Source organism: Pteropus alecto, unplaced genomic scaffold (assembly GCF_000325575.1).
Source record: "Pteropus alecto unplaced genomic scaffold, ASM32557v1 scaffold185, whole genome shotgun sequence".
NCBI lineage: Eukaryota > Metazoa > Chordata > Mammalia > Chiroptera > Pteropodidae > Pteropus > Pteropus alecto.
In genome coordinates, this window is record NW_006438088.1 from 7,996,979 (window position 1) to 8,012,888 (window position 15,910).

At 33.1% G+C, this 15,910-nt stretch overlaps 1 protein-coding gene across 6 annotated transcripts in view; it reads left to right on the plus strand.

Moving 5' to 3' along the window:
• Positions 1–15,910, plus strand: part of REPS1 (RALBP1 associated Eps domain containing 1) — a 71,678-nt gene that overhangs the window by 45,995 nt on the left and 9,773 nt on the right. For 2 of the 6 annotated variants that reach the window (XM_006915367.3, XM_015592138.2), the window contains exons 9-13: positions 3,069–3,190; positions 6,617–6,697; positions 11,993–12,080; positions 12,871–12,972; positions 14,842–14,914. In XM_006915367.3, coding sequence (XP_006915429.1) covers positions 3,069–3,190; positions 6,617–6,697; positions 11,993–12,080; positions 12,871–12,972; positions 14,842–14,914 — 466 coding nt within the window. The remainder of the gene's footprint in view (positions 1–3,068; positions 3,191–6,616; positions 6,698–11,992; positions 12,081–12,870; positions 12,973–14,841; positions 14,915–15,910) is intronic. The other 4 variants (XM_006915368.3, XM_025049281.1, XM_006915369.3 and 1 more) reach the window with 4 other exon arrangements.

The following is a 15,910-nucleotide window of genomic DNA, read 5'->3' on the forward strand; positions in this document are numbered from 1 at the left end:
AAAAAAAAAATTTGTCAATATTACAATCTGCCTTATCAAAGAAGTCTTTAAGTGCTGAGAAGTTCTTGAGCTTGTTGGATATGGAAAATTAGAATTTTCCAAAATTCTAATTTTCTCTTGAAAACTTCAGAGTTTGTCATTAGTAACAGGTAGTGTAAACAGTTGTTTTCCTTGATTTGACAGGCTCACTTAATTCACTTTTGAGAAAATGCCTAAAACTCACATCTGAATGATTATAGTTTATCAGCTGTCCTTTCAAGAAAAACTGAAAGAAGTGGCCTCTTCAGCAGACAGCTGAATCCTAGAAGTACTTTTCCTTGAGACAGTCATTGTACTTTGATATGGAGCAAAAGTGCAATATATGTATTACTTTGGAACTCCATTATATAAATTTGGAAATATATGTATATATATTTCCCATTTTGTCACACAGTATTAAAAAGGAATGTTTTCAGGGCTGAGATTTAATAAAAATAATTTTTACTGCTTAATTGTGAACATTCAGTGAGATTGCCATGCCTATTTGTTTATTTATTTTAACTGGAAGGCGTGTGGCTGAGGAATACAATAACTGGTATATTTTGGTGCTGCTGCCTTTATTCTTGCTGATATACTAGCAGTTTTACCTACCATTGCTTTTGCCTCATCAGTTCAAATGCCAACATAGAGGAAAAAAAAAAACATTATTATAGTTATTACAAAATTGTTTTGACTTTTCAGACCCCTAAAAGAGTCGTGGGGATTCCCAGGAGTCCCTGGTCTACAGTTTGAGAACTGCTACTCTAGGAAAATAACTCTGTTGAAATAATTATGAAGTATAATTATTTGGATGGATAATATTTCAGTTCTTAGCCTCAAGAGGCTAGACCCACTGCAATTTTGTATCAGTGAATCACTGAGGTTCCTGGAATCTATCCCAAATTATAATGGGGTAGGGTACAGTCTGGCCCTAAATTTGTCAGTAGATGACTAACATGATAATAGAGGTAGAGAAAGGCATTCTAAGGCCCCAGTTTGCCCCAAGATGACATTTGTCTGACTTTAAATAGGTTTTTTGAAAATTAATCATCCTATAGTTAATAATACTATTTTAATCTTATTTATTTTTCTTTAACACCTGCTTTGGGGGATCTCTTAAAGACACTTCATTCACCATCCTCCTGACAGAATTTTAGTTTCAGTTAACTGCCAAATTTATAGCTATTATCCTTCTTTCCTTAACTTCCATTCCTTTTGTTATAGAAGACAATGTCCATAATTTTTGTTCACACTAAAAACCACAAGCTGTCCCCATGAGGAATTTGCTGCTACTATTTACCATAAATAATTTCTTCATTAGTTTTTCTCTAAGAGCTTTGAGTTAAGAGGTCTTCATAGAACATTAGCTGAAGCCTTTCTGCCTCTATTGGTTCTATACCACTCCGACACTTTTATTGAGAAAGGGATAGGATTAAGAAAGAAATAGCAACAATTCCTAATCTTAGAAAACAAAAATTCATCAAAAATATGATGCTGGACTGCAAATTAGAACTTGGATTGTGTTATGACTATAAAGAAATAATATCACGGTAATTAAAAGGGGAGCATTTTGAGACAGTCATGTAACAGAATAAGGTGAAGAGAAATTTTGAGAACTTTTCAAAATATCAGTAGTTAGTGTTGGTTCTTGGAAAATGACAGTAAAGGAGAATTAAGTGAAGAACAGAAAAATTAACTCATCAAATAAATATTAGTATGTATTAGGTCCTATGTTAGGCACTAAAATGTGAAGGATTTACTTATGAATAGATCGAAGGGTTAAAACATATACATTGCTAAGTTATAATATGGCTGTATGTCTGTTTAGGAATTTGAGGTATAGTGCTGACATTTAATGGCAAATGTTTTTCTTTCTGATGGAGAAACTCGAGTTTTATTCAACTTGCCCATGGTCCAACAGTGAGATAGTGACAGATGTTAGAATCATACTTTGATAGAAGTTCTAAATAGATTAGGCACTCCCCATTAATTTGGCAATTAATGTTATTTTCAAACTGGGATTATATTCATAGCCATGTAAAATTTAAGATTGGAATGAGAATTTAGTTACCATTGAAATTCCTTCTGTTTTTAAATTGGAATTTGAGACATTTTAAATTAAGGCTTAACTAATTAAAAGAATATGCTACCACGTGAAACTTTAAAAACCACTTCGGAATCGTGTTACGGATTTGTAGCTTTCTCAGTGAAGTCTGTAAATGCCATTGAGCCTAATGATAAAAAAAAAAAATTGTTTTGTGTGGGCTCATTGACTTTGCTTGTTGCTCATGCTTGGGACTCATCCTCTCCTTCTGCTGTCTGCCCTATAAAGATATTCTGCTTCTTGGTAACGGGGAGACTTAACTCTAAATTTATAGCCATTAGCCTCCTTTCCTTAACTCTCTTCCCTTTATTATCATAGGGAAAATGCGAGTAAATTGTATAAATTAGCAGTTCCAAAGTATATTCCAAAGGACTGTTGAGGGATTATATTTGATAAAAGGTTTGTGTTTTGGAAAAACTGATTTAAATTGTTTATTAGCTCTAGGACTTTACCAGTCTTTGATATGCAGATGTGCATGGGGATGCTCCACCAGGGTATTACAGTATCCCTAAATTTATTTGAACAGAAAGCCTAATTTTTTAAAGCACCTTACTAATATCCCATGAAATACACTTTAGGAACTGGTACATATCCACCCCTGTTATCAGAAAACAATTCAAAGTGTGTGCTCTATTGTATTATTATTATATATAACTCCGTATTTATTCTTAATTAGAATTTACTTTCATGGAAAGCTATGGTTTTGAGTAAACAATAAGCAGCAAGAATAAGTACTACCTGATTGTTCAAATGTTTATTAATTTTTTTAACATTTTCAATTACAGTGACATTCAGTATAAATGTAATGTTTATTTTGGAAACAGGAAAGGAAATTCAGATCATAAATTACTACTTGTAAAACTCTTCAGTTTGTTTTTTATATAAGTAAATATTCCTAAACTAAAATATATTATTTATAGAGAATTTCTTTATTTTTAAATTGCAGACGTTGGGGATCAGACAGGTGAGGTAGGTTATTCAGGCTCTCCTGCAGAAGCACCTCCAAGCAAGTCACCTTCAATGCCGTCACTAAACCAGACTTGGCCGGAGATGAATCAGAGCAGTGAGGTTAGCAAAGCTTCCTTTTTCTTTCATTAACATTAACTTTGTTAAGGTAAGACATTCCAAACAGATTAATTTCAGCATCTGGTTCTTTCAGTACGTACGCATAGTTAAAAGAACATATCAAATATGACTGAGAAATGTTTGCGATTATGTGACTCTTTGAGGTTTTCAAAGTACCTTTTCTCATATATACTATCATTTGGTTTCCACCACCCATTCCACTCCTAAACCTTGGGAGTTAGATGGGACAGACGCATGCAGTTAACAGTCAAAAGGGTGAATGTCTTGGCCAAGATACTGCATAGCCATTAAGGAACAAGAGCTAAGACGTGAACACAAGTTCTTCCACAGTGTAATACAGTGGCTGCGATACAGTTGACTGCGATTCAGTCAACTGAATCACAGCCACTGTATTACACTGCCTTCTCATTCCTGTAAACCTGGTATGTGATATACAATATTTGGAATCTTAGCTTTGAAAATGATAGGAGAAGTCACTATTCTGGCTTCCCATGTGAACAAAGTATTTCTTCAACCCCAGCTATTCCTGATAATTTAGTTTTACTTAAAATAGAAGGATTTAACCCTATTAAATACAGTGATTAAGGATACCTTGTATATAAGAACAAACACAATATGCAAAATAGAATTTGAGACAGATGCACTCCCTTACAATTACTTTACAACTCCATCATAAAACAAACAAACAAAAACAATAAAAGTAGGACTACTTGATTAGAATAAGAAAAGGGACCCTGAGGCCTTGCCTTCCCAAAGCACCCTGAGGCCCCTGTATTAAACCTCAGTGCTCTATAGAACTGGTTAAAAATTGCTGTTCTAGCCTATTAGAGCAGTTCTCTTGGAGAACAAATTATTAAAAAATGAGCAAAAATAGTGGTTTTTGCTCAGTTTTTTCTTAAAATTTTTTTGTATCATTTTTAGGTAATGCTACAAGTATAAAAGTTTCTTGAGTTTTAGGAAAAAATTCTAAGCTTCTGTGCTTTCTATATCTTTTAAAGCTAAAAAAGTACTGGATTAAACAGACAGTACTTAATTTTGGACAGTTGAAAAACATAAGTAACTGGCAGATGTAAAGTACTTGCTGCTGCTTTATGACATAATCACAGACACTTGTGCCTGAGATGTAATATACCACCTGTCATACTGTCAGATGTAAAGCCATTTATATCTGTTTTTCTGGAGGGAAGAATTAAGCCATGAAAGAATTTAGTAGTAAAGAGGCTTTTATATAGAGTAGGATCACTGTTCTTGAAACCACTGTTTTTGCTCATTTTTTAAAAGCAATACCAAATTAAAGGAGTTTTGGTTTTTTTTTTCATTGATATCAGCTAATAAGTAAAAGCAGCTCTTTAAAAAGCATCTCAGTTTTAAAGCCCCTCTTTCTAGATAAAATTGTGTGTGATCACTAAAGTCTAGGAATGAAAATCCCTTCTGTATTTTAATAAGTAGTTGTATTTTCTCTTTTTAAATACTTGTAGCAAGTTTCATTTTGTAATATTTGGTAATGTTATGAATGTCGTAATTTTTTTCTCTGTGGAAAATCAAAATGTTAATAAAACTAACATTGATTTTAAGACGTGTTTATAATTTTCTACCACAAAGCTCTAATCTTTCAACAAATATTTATTTAGTACCTCTGAATATGGACAAGGCACTCACTGTAAGGGATAACACTAATAATAATCCCTAACATTGAGCACTTTCGATGTGCCAGTTCTGTTCAGAAGCTCTTGACGTATGTGTTTACTTCATCAGAACAGTCCTGTGACACAGGTGTTATTAATTATTAGAATTTCAGTAGTCTGGTTCCAGAACCTGTGCTCTTGACCATTTTACTAAAGTTATGAAGATAAGAGTGTCCCTCTGCTCTTCAGGTAGCTTAAATATGGTCCTGTGAAACCAGATAAAATTTCACGCTACCAAATAGGTAAATAAATGCCTTCTTGTTGGCAAAAATTTATATCTAAAATTTTCCCCCACAGTTAGATAATTAGGATTTTAAAAATTCCATCTGTACCCATGCAACAATAATTATTAAAACTATAACGATTAATAAGTCACTTCCCTGGAGTGATATCCCTTACTAAAAACGAATTATTGTAGGTTCTCTTTATTTAAGAAACATTTTGAATGTATCAGTATATCTTAGTATATCTTAATTTTCATGATTTAAAAACTAATTTGTAGGCAGAGCTGTCGAATGTATTAGCCATTTTCTTAGATAATTTTCATCATTATTAATTTGCTATTATTTAATTTCTACAAGTCTTCTCAAATTATCACTGTTTTAAATAATGTCGAACTTTGAAGCATAAAAATGTGTACTTTTCCATACTGAATTATAAAAAGAAGATTTTGGTTAATGGGGTAGGTGTGTCTGTGTGTAAACATCTGTTTGTATATATTGTGTATGTGTAGATGTTTTTCCCTCTTCAGAGTACAACTGATAATTCTTGATCAAATTGTAATAATTTTAATGCAGTTTTGATAAAATCGTATACTATTTTATTACTAAGATCTTCAAAACATGGAATTTACTAAAATTAACATTGGCTGTCACTCCACCTATTTTAAGAGATAGGACATTTGTGTACCTCTTTTAGAAGAGTAGTATTTCATATCAAAATACATCTTCTAATTATAACACATACTCAGATGCTTGATTTGCTCTCATTGTGGCCGCATTCTGATTTATCTAGCATGGCAGGGGTGGGGCGGGTGCCTGATTGGCAGTTCTGTCTTTTGGTCTGGCATGGTCCTGTTTCTAGTGCTGATTGCAGGGGTTGACTTGCTACATATTACAGATTGACATGAGCTCAAACATATATTAATTCTAGAATTCTTTGCATTTTATCCCAATTACATTTTTATTAAATATACATATGTACAAAAGGTGTGCACGTACATAATAGAATCATCTTTCAGGGGTCGCACTGGCAAGTCAAACTGACTTGCTTTTGTTTTGACCAAAAGTTTGATACTGGAGATTCAGTAACATCACCAAATCAATACATTAACACTTACATTTTAAAAGAAGGATTTGAAGTTATTCTTTCTCTGGTCAAGACAGACCCTTTTACATTTTTACTTTGTCACCATTTATACCACTTAGATTCTGTTCCTCTATTGTGTTTTGAGATTGAATTCTGAAGTCTTCGAATCTCTTCCATAGAGATTGCAATAAATTGTTATACATTTGATTGTGAAGTTGCTCACCTTATATTACAAGAAGACCTAGCATAGATGAGTATAAAATGTTTATTAAAAAAATAGAAATTATGTAATTTAGTCAGGTATGTGAAACACAACTTGCAGTGCAACCTCTGAATTACTTTGCTAAATCTTCTCCAGTGATCTTTTACTCCATCTTTCTCGTCATGCTGATTTGTCTCTCCTCTGTCTGTTCAGCAGTGGGAGACATTTAGTGAACGCTCTTCAAGCTCACAAACTCTGACCCAATTTGATTCTAACATTGCACCAGCTGATCCTGTAAGTCAATCACTTAGCTTGCTTGTTTGAAATTAATTTTATTAACCCAAATTTCCATTCATTATGGTTTTTAGCAGATATGCATGATTCAGTGGAGTGCTTAGAGGGAAATGGTGGCAGGCTTTTCAATTTTTGTGTTTAATGGCGGAAAGAACATTTTTACCATTGTTTGTATTTTCTAATTATTTTGGTGAGTGAAAACTGTATGTTTTTAAAATCTGGTGTCTAAACAAGCATTCTGTGATAATAGGTTTAGTTGACCTTGTTTTCATTTGCTAATTGAGTGTGTTTTATTAAACATATACTGTTTATTTCAGTGTAATGACAGTAAACACTATCTTATTTGTATGCTTACACATCATGTAATATGTACTATGTATGTAAATATGCAATGTCATCTTTTATTTTAATAGTCCAGATGGTATGGCTTTGACAAATAGTATGTTGAATTCTGTTACAAGAGAGTCAAGTTCAACAAAACAATACAGAGTTGTTAGTCAAAGATTCCCATTGTGCAAAGGAGCCCTCTGTCTTGTCTTCCTGTGGTTGTGTTGCTTTAAAAATGCTACAAAGTTCACATCCTGATTTCAAAAATAAATTATATTCCCATAGATTTAATTTTATATATGAACCACCTGTCCCTCAAGTTGTTTAAAAACTTTAGTACCTTAGCTCTTAATCATGCTTCTCACTATTCATTCCTCTTTTTTTAATTTTTTTTTCTTTTAAAGAGAGGACATGTTAATAAGCACTTTTCAAAATCAAAAGAGGACATAAGTAGGAAAGGAAAAAGAGTGTAAAGGTAGGATTTTAAAAATTGAGTTCAGTGGAAAAATAAGGAGAACGTGACACACAGCATTTTTTTTAGATGTTTCAGATCAAAGACAGCCAGCATTTATTAATTAAATGTAAAAATGGTCTTGTTATTTAATGTGGATTTGGGAGAAGTGACATTTAAGGATAATAGTACATCAGCAGTTTAAATTAATGGACCTTTGGTGTGTTTTACAATTTTAAAGAGTTTATATCTATTTAAAATAATAGCGATGCTATTACACTGAATCCAAACAAATAACATAGAATTTTTTTAAGTGTATTTTGTAATTTATTAATTATACAAGATTCAGTTAATATATAGATCATCTGTGCCTTTTGCTTCTATTGTTACTTTGAGGGCATTCATTAATCATTGACTTTAGTCTTCGAAAAATTAAGGAGAAATAAAAAGGCAACACAATTTTTGCTGCTTATTAGCAGCTGTAATTGAGGTCTTGGGAAGTGACATGTGCTGTAAACTAAAAGAAAGTTTTACCTGAGCGCTAAGTTTCATTTCTTCATATTATTTTTATCTCCTACTTACATAGTCAAGTTAGTTTTATATAAAGTACTCAATAAAAGTACTTTATTTGGGATGTAAGGTTTATTGCTATTGATGTAGCAATAAAGAAACTCTATTTTATTCTCTAACCCTTAAGAGATAGTGAAAATAATAATTTATAGTATTATGATTCTTTGTCAGTCCAGGAAAGAACATTAAATATCAAAACCTAGAACTCAGAGGCAAAATAAATTGACTCATGACTGGCAGGAAATGCAGGGAAACATTTAGCTTAATAACAGTAATGTTCTTCTAACTTCTTGGAAATATACAGATTTATGAATTCCATTCTAGTGTTTAAAATGATATGGCTCAATACTTCTCTTTTGTTATCTCTAGTGTGGCAGGAGGCTCTAGAAAAATTTAAAATGGTTAATTGACCCTTTAAACGTGAATTTAGACTTCTAAATTTGATAAAGTTGCCAGTCTTAAGTGTTTATAATCTGGTACCTAGAAACACCTTTATTTCTTTTATGGTGGCAAACTTAAACCTAAACTTTGTTCTCTAACTAGTAATTCTTTAAACTTTCAATTAGGAGAATGACCTGTTCTCACTGAATTTCTAACCTTCATTTAATACTATCTGACATACTGCCTATCTACAGAGTACAGCCAGTAGCCACAATCTCAAATGATCCTTTCTAAAGTTTATGTAAATAAGGATTATAAATAAGGTCCATTCAGATTAGAACAGAATTACTTAGGGGAAAAAAAAAAAAAAAACTACAGTTTTAATATGAATTTGACATGCATGACAGTGTTGGAAATATTTAATGTAATATATTTAAAAGCTACAATTTGGTAATTAGCTCTTTGCTCAATAAAGTGAAAATCTATGAAAAGCTCCAAACTGCTGTGTAGCAGTTAGAGACAAGCTATCACACAGTGCAGTGACCTCAGTTGCAAACTGAGATGGTTAATTATTAGGCTACCAGAATTGTGATGAAGTTGAGTTTCTGATATCTCATTTCCAGAAAACTTGATTACTTTTGTTGAACTGCTTATCAGTTAATAGACTCTGGCAGAATCTGCTTCTGCAAGGAAATTCTAGACTGATGAGAAGTATAATGTGCTAGTCTTTGCCATGATTTATTCCTGATCTTGAGTGCTGTAGAACTCCTGAGTAATTCAGGGTGTCAAAGGGAGTTAGTTTGATCACTGATTGTCAAAAACAAAATTCCAGTCTTAAGTAAATCACAGTTTAATTATTAAAAGCTTGATTAGTGTTATATAGCTGATTGTGATAAGTATATGTGGCTGTGAACAAAACTGGGGGCAGAGAGCCATGGGCCAACTCAGCCTAGTATTTTGAGAAGATGTCCATAAAAGAGCTAATGTTTGTGTGCTGAGTTTTGAATGAAATGGAATTGACAAAAGTTGACAAGGACTCTCTCTAAACAGAGAGAATGAGCAGGATCTATTCAGTGTGGTGAGAGTATAGGGTAGATATGTGTATGGGGGAATGATGGGGCTAAAAAATGTGGTTGGAACTAGACTGGGAAGGTCTTTGTATACTAGATCAGAGATCTGAACTTAATCTCATAGACACTATTGGCCAGCAAGAAGTACCATGATAAAATAGGGGCAGGGGAGATCACTTGGGCAATAATGTGAAGAATTGATGGGATCAAGACGAGATGAAGAGCATCTGAACTAAGTTAGTGACATAGGAATAGAAAGTAGTTAGGGTTGGATTCAGACAGAAGATAATAGGATTTAAAGCAAGTAGAAAGTATAGATACGTGAGCATAATATTCAATAGTGCTAAATTGTATAAAATCAGGTGCCCAAATATATGATACAAATGTGCCACGAGTGATTAGGAATGGGTTTCCTAAAGGCTTTGGGTGATTTAAATAGGTAGAAGAAAGTGAGCAGAGCCTGCCTGTCTTACACTTTTCGTTCTCTCTTTTTAAATTTGAGGATGCTAGAAAGTGTTCATTTGGCATCTTGTGACTCAGGACTCAGGCTTATAAGCATTCATGGTCCTTCATTTGGATATTGAAATGCTTAAAGTCAAAGCTCTCTATCCTGCTTTACGTCATTCACAAATGGAAGCTTTCAATACTGGTCTGTAGTTAGGTTTGGTCTTCAAGGAATTACCGTGTCCTGTAGCAGTAGGACCCATTGGTGTAAAGCTGTTGCAGGCTTATAGCAACCAGTAGTTATATGACTAAAGTTTATAATACAAAATTGCTTTGTTGCTGGTACAGAAACTTACGCAACTTATTTGGAGAATGAATAGAAAATTCATGATTTTCTTTTCTTGGAGTCATCATTGTTCTTCCATTTATTGTACTGGAATTATATGAAAAGACTAATATTTATAACTGTTAACCAGTTTTATAAATTCGATTTTATACACATACACACAAAATATAAAATGAATAGAATGAGTTAAAGCATCTAATAAACTTTTCTTCCTTGTTTCTCATAGTTATTTCTGCTATTAAAATTATAAGTGAAGAAAATAGTAGTTATTCCTAAAGCCATGTTTTTAGTAACCATAACAACATCTTAAGTGCATTATTATATTTTTTTGAGAGTGATTCATTATTATGTGAGAAATCTAAACCTTTATCCATCTCTAATGTTCATCTTTATAACAATAATTTTAGAGTTGTAGGGGAAATGTTAGTTCACATCAATTGGACGATATACGAACCCTGTCCAGAATCTCACTGGTGTGGGGGGCAGGAAATTACTATGAATGGATTTATCAATATAATTGCAATAAAGACTTCATTTGTTATAAATTGTTTGAATTTAGAGATTATGAGACTAAGCCAGGGAGAGCTATCAGACAAGAGATGGCATGCTAGAACTTTCTCCAGCAAAGGCTTGGTGTTAGTACTATCACCAAAACAGTGTCTGACTTAAACTGAAAGACTATTATCCTTCACGCTTAATTATAAACTTAACTCAATACTAGATATTCCAGATTTGAGGATCTCGTGTTCAGTCTTTAGCAGCAGCACACACAGAGTACTAGCTGACTCTCTATGGAAGGAGTTGAGCCACATTAGCAGTGTTTTCAGCTGGTCTGTTGCTATTAAGCAAATGCTTGATCCTCTGGTTCCTCCCCTGGGAGTCTCAGCTCCCAGGGTCAGGCTTACGGGTGTACCCAGGGGTAACTTTCTCTTTTCCTCTCCTTTCTGGGAGATAGGCACATGTCTTCATCTTCTCTTCCTTGCCTTACTTACTCTTTTCATTCTTTTCAAAAGTCTATTCTACCAGTTTCTTTACTTTAACCAGACTTGACATTCATGAAATTGAAAGATAGCAGGTGTATCACAGTCTTGAGGGTTTAAGAGAAATATTAGAGTTTCAGAGTAGGAGTCTTATCCCTCTTAAAAATAGATTCCTTGTGGAAGTTTTATGCTAAATTTTAAAAAGCAGCTCTATAGAACCAATCTATAGAAAGTGTGGATTGTACCTGTTACAATATAACAGGACTCTCATTAACTTTGTCTTACGTATGAAAAAAGAAAAGTCACATTTTCTTGAGCAGTTTCATGAAAATGAGTTTAGTATGTTACTTAGTTTTTGGATTCTCATGAAATAGTTCACTTTAACCTGAGAGGTTCAAATTTGTATAATTTCATCAGATCCTTTTGCACTTTGCCTTTGAATACTGTATATTTTTATAAGATCATTTTTTTCACCCAAATCTTTACTCAAAAGTGAAAATGTACTTTCTATAAAATAAGTCAGTTATTAGGAATATATAGTGAACTTGATTTTTTAAATACAATTCTTGAATATCTCATTTAAAAATTAATTTTCATGCTTGCCTTAGTGTGAATGAGGAAGTCTATCCACCAGTTTTTAAAGTGTTATTTTTTATTATTTCATAGTATTAGCTTGGCATTTTTATTTTTAATACAAATTCTGTATTTCCTCCCATTTGTCTCTAGGATACTGCTATTGTTCATCCAGTTCCCATTCGTATGACTCCCAGCAAAATCCACATGCAGGAAATGGAACTTAAAAGAACTGGCAGTGGTAAGCAAGCTGTGGCTGGGCTATATTTTAATTTGGCGGGTTATGTTTTAGATGAGTATCAAACTGAAATACACAAGTAATTATTCTGTCAGGGTTCAGATTTCTTTCATAATTGTTTGTTTTTTAACATAGTACTTTGTACAATTATACATGTATATGTGTGCTTGTATATATATTTTTTTTAATTTATGTTTTAAAAAACAAATTATTGAATTTAAGTTATAAAGTTTTTAAATAAGAACATTTGAAAAATGTGACTTTTCTGATACCTCATGGATTTTTATGATCACTTTTTTTAATTTAAAGTATGTTCAGATTTTAACTGAAGAGGTTATATGTTAAAATAATTTTGGCTTTGAAATTATGTTTTGCTTAAACTCTTGAATTTTCTCATTTAAGATTAAATGTTTTAGTTAGGGTTTCTCAAAGGTAGATTTATTTTCTATATAAGTCAGCATCATAAATACTTATTTTATAGCCATATGTGTGATATTTTAAGTAATTGCCCTACAGGGATAAAATGAAGTATGAACAGCCAAATCGACATTTTCATTGTAAAATATCTTCTATTATGGCAGAAAACAAAATTCTGTATAAACAGGTTTATATTTATTTTTATTAAAAATATTATTTTGTCAAAAAGATATATATTATTTTGTCTTATATCCCATGGATTTATCTACTTCTTTCGAATATCTAAATGAAGTCTTATCGCGTTCACTGAGGTTTATAAACTTTTATTAGTTCAAATACCTATGACTTGTATTTTTACCTATTAATTCTCTACTAGATCATACTAATCCCACAAGCCCATTACTTGTGAAAACATCTGACCTGTCAGAAGAAAATAAGATAAACTCATCAGTAAAATTTGCTTCTGGAAATACTGTAGGTAAGTGAAAGATGATATTACATCTTCCATTTGAAGTTTATTAAGTGTAGATTTAGAGTCTGAATAATGCAGATGTATAGCCAGTTGGTATTATCTTCACTGAATAAAGTAGAGAATAGTCAAACCCTTTTATACACCCTGCCCTCTATATGAATAAATGGTTTCCCTTTGCTGCCCCAACCTGCTTCAGGGTAAGCCTCCCGTTTGCCATCCCTCTCAGTTAGCCACATTTAGTCCATTGGCTCTTTCCCACTAGTCCCTTTCTTTCTGTCAAGAAATTGTGTATGTATTCATTCATTTAGCCAATGTTAACTAACTACTATGTGCCAGGCTCTTCTAGACACTGGGATTCAGCAGTAAACAAAAGCTTTTAATGGAGTTTACAGTCTGTAGGAGACATAAGTGAAAGGGAGGGGGGAGTAATTCATATCCTAGGAGGTAATTAGTACTCTGGATAAAAATAAAGCTGGGAAAAAGGAAAGGGAGTGTGACATTTGAATTAAACCTTAAAGGGGAATGGAAGGATTTGGCTGTGTGAATACCTGAAGGACATCAGAGGCACAAGAACAGCATGTGAAGCCCTGATTTAGGAATCATGGCTTACTTTTGCTGCAAACAGCAGACAAACACTTGGAATAGAGCTAGTTAGCAAATTTGACAGGCAGAGATAGCAAGTGGTAGAATAGTAACCTGGAAGCAGGGTAAGACTGACTCTGAGTGAGGTGAAAAGCCATTAGAAGGTTTTGATTGTAGAAGTGACACGGTCTGACCTTCATTTTTTTAATTTTTAATGGGATCATTTCTGGATGCTATCTTGATAACAGGCCAGAAGACAAGAGTCAAAACAGGGAAAGACTGTTTAGGAGACAGTTACAGGCGAGAGAAGATGGCTTAGACTGGGGTGGTTAGCAGAAGTGCTGGGAAGTGGTCAGGTTCTGGCTATATTTTGTAGGAAAAAACCACAGGATTTGCTTACCTATGTGATACAGGATGCGAGTGAGAGAGAAGAGACGAGGGTAATTCAAGGAATTTTGGCCTGAACAACTGGGAATTGAGCAAGACTGTGATAGGAGTAGGTTTGTGGGGGAAGAAGAGGAGTTCAGTTTTATAACTCTTGAAAATACGTAGTAGTATTCCTTCATTTTATCCCTAGAGTTACTACTTTAAAATTTTTGTATGTCACACTGTTATTCTACTTCCGGATTCTCTGCTCCTTCATAAGACTCTGAGGAAATTTAAAATGCTGTTTCCTCAGGTGAAAAATGGGGAACCTCTGGCTAATTTCATAAATTTTATTGTCTAAGGACATTTTATTCCCTTGTGAAATTTTTAACTTTTTACATTAACAATTTTTAATAAGTTTTTTATTTGAAATATTTCTGTTTTGTTCCTTAAAAATGTAATTTTTAGTACAAAAGTAATTCATACTTATTGTAGAAATGTAATAAAAAATAAGAAAATTATGCATAATCTCACTATTTCACAAATGACCATGATTAACATTCACTGTCACCTTAATCCTCATTCTGTGCATGTGCTATATTTTTATATAAAATGAAATTATAATGTATATTCTGTTTTGTGACCTCCTTCCATGTAACCTATTTTGAATATTTGTTATTAAATGTTAACTTTTCTAGATTTAAACTTACTCTGTGTGCATAATATTTTATTGTTTAAATAGGCCATGAATTATTCAATTTATATGTAATGTTTTATAGTTAATAACACTGAGATGAATTGTTAACCTTTTAGCCAGTTTTTGAATATCTCTGATTTGTAAGAATAATTCAGTTACATTTGTTTGAGGCATATAGAGTAAAAGTGAAGAAATGATTATTATTAAGTAGAATATATTCCATTTATCAGCAGATGGTTACAGTAGTTCAGACTCTTTTACTTCAGATCCAGAACAGATCGGGAACAATGTAACTCGTCAAAGGTCAGTATTTCTGTCAATGAAAACCATATTACCATATTTTGTTACATTTTAATATTTAAAAAAATTAGGAACAAGTATAAATTAGTATTTTTCTCTATTTTTTAATTCTTCCCTTCTCTGGAGGATGTTAGGTTACCTATTGATTTATATAAAAGGGAAGTGATTTTGATTCTTTCCAACTTTAATAGGAAAACAAATGGAATCCTCATTGTCTTCTGTGGTATTCTGTGGAGGGTTTAGGAAGGGCTGATAACTTCTTGGCAGTTGCAGTTTAATACAGTCCTTTTTCTAAGTAAACAAAAAGCAGCTGTTTAAGTAATAAATGTGCAGATTTCCTTTTATAGCCTTAGGGCAAGTACCAAAAGAATACCGTATTTTAAAATGCCATCCAGAAGCACTGCCCAGTGTTGGGCCACCTAGCCACCCTGAAGATCTGTTACGTATAACTCTTAAGGCACAAACAAAGATATGGGATAGGGCGAGGGTGGTGAGGGTTTTGTCTGCAAGGGCTTTATCATCCACAAAAACCCGTGTACAGGACAGAAGCATCTTTCTCCTCTGGCTTGTTGTATGTGCTTAGTATCCTTGTGCCACAAGCCTGGGAGAGAATAGAGAGAAACTATAGTATAGAATCTCCAAAGAGCTTACAGGTACAAAGGCTGCTTCTTCATTTGGTTCTTCCTGTGTTTCTTAGAATTCTCAGTCATCTTGGATTTTATTCTCCTTTTTATCCCTGTGAGGATTAGATTGCCAGAGTCCATCAGACGCTTTTCAGAATATAGAAAATTTTGGTGGCAAATAAGTGCACCTGTAGGGTAGGTTGAGCATGAGTACAGTGATCTCTAAAGTGGAATGGCCTGTGGTAACACAGGAATGGGAACCTCAAATAGTTGAGCCAGATTCTACTGCAACTTACCAAACTCCAAACTTTAAATAAGTTGAAAGCTAACCATATCTGAAAGTAGAGTTTCTCTTTTTGAAAATAAATATTTCAGA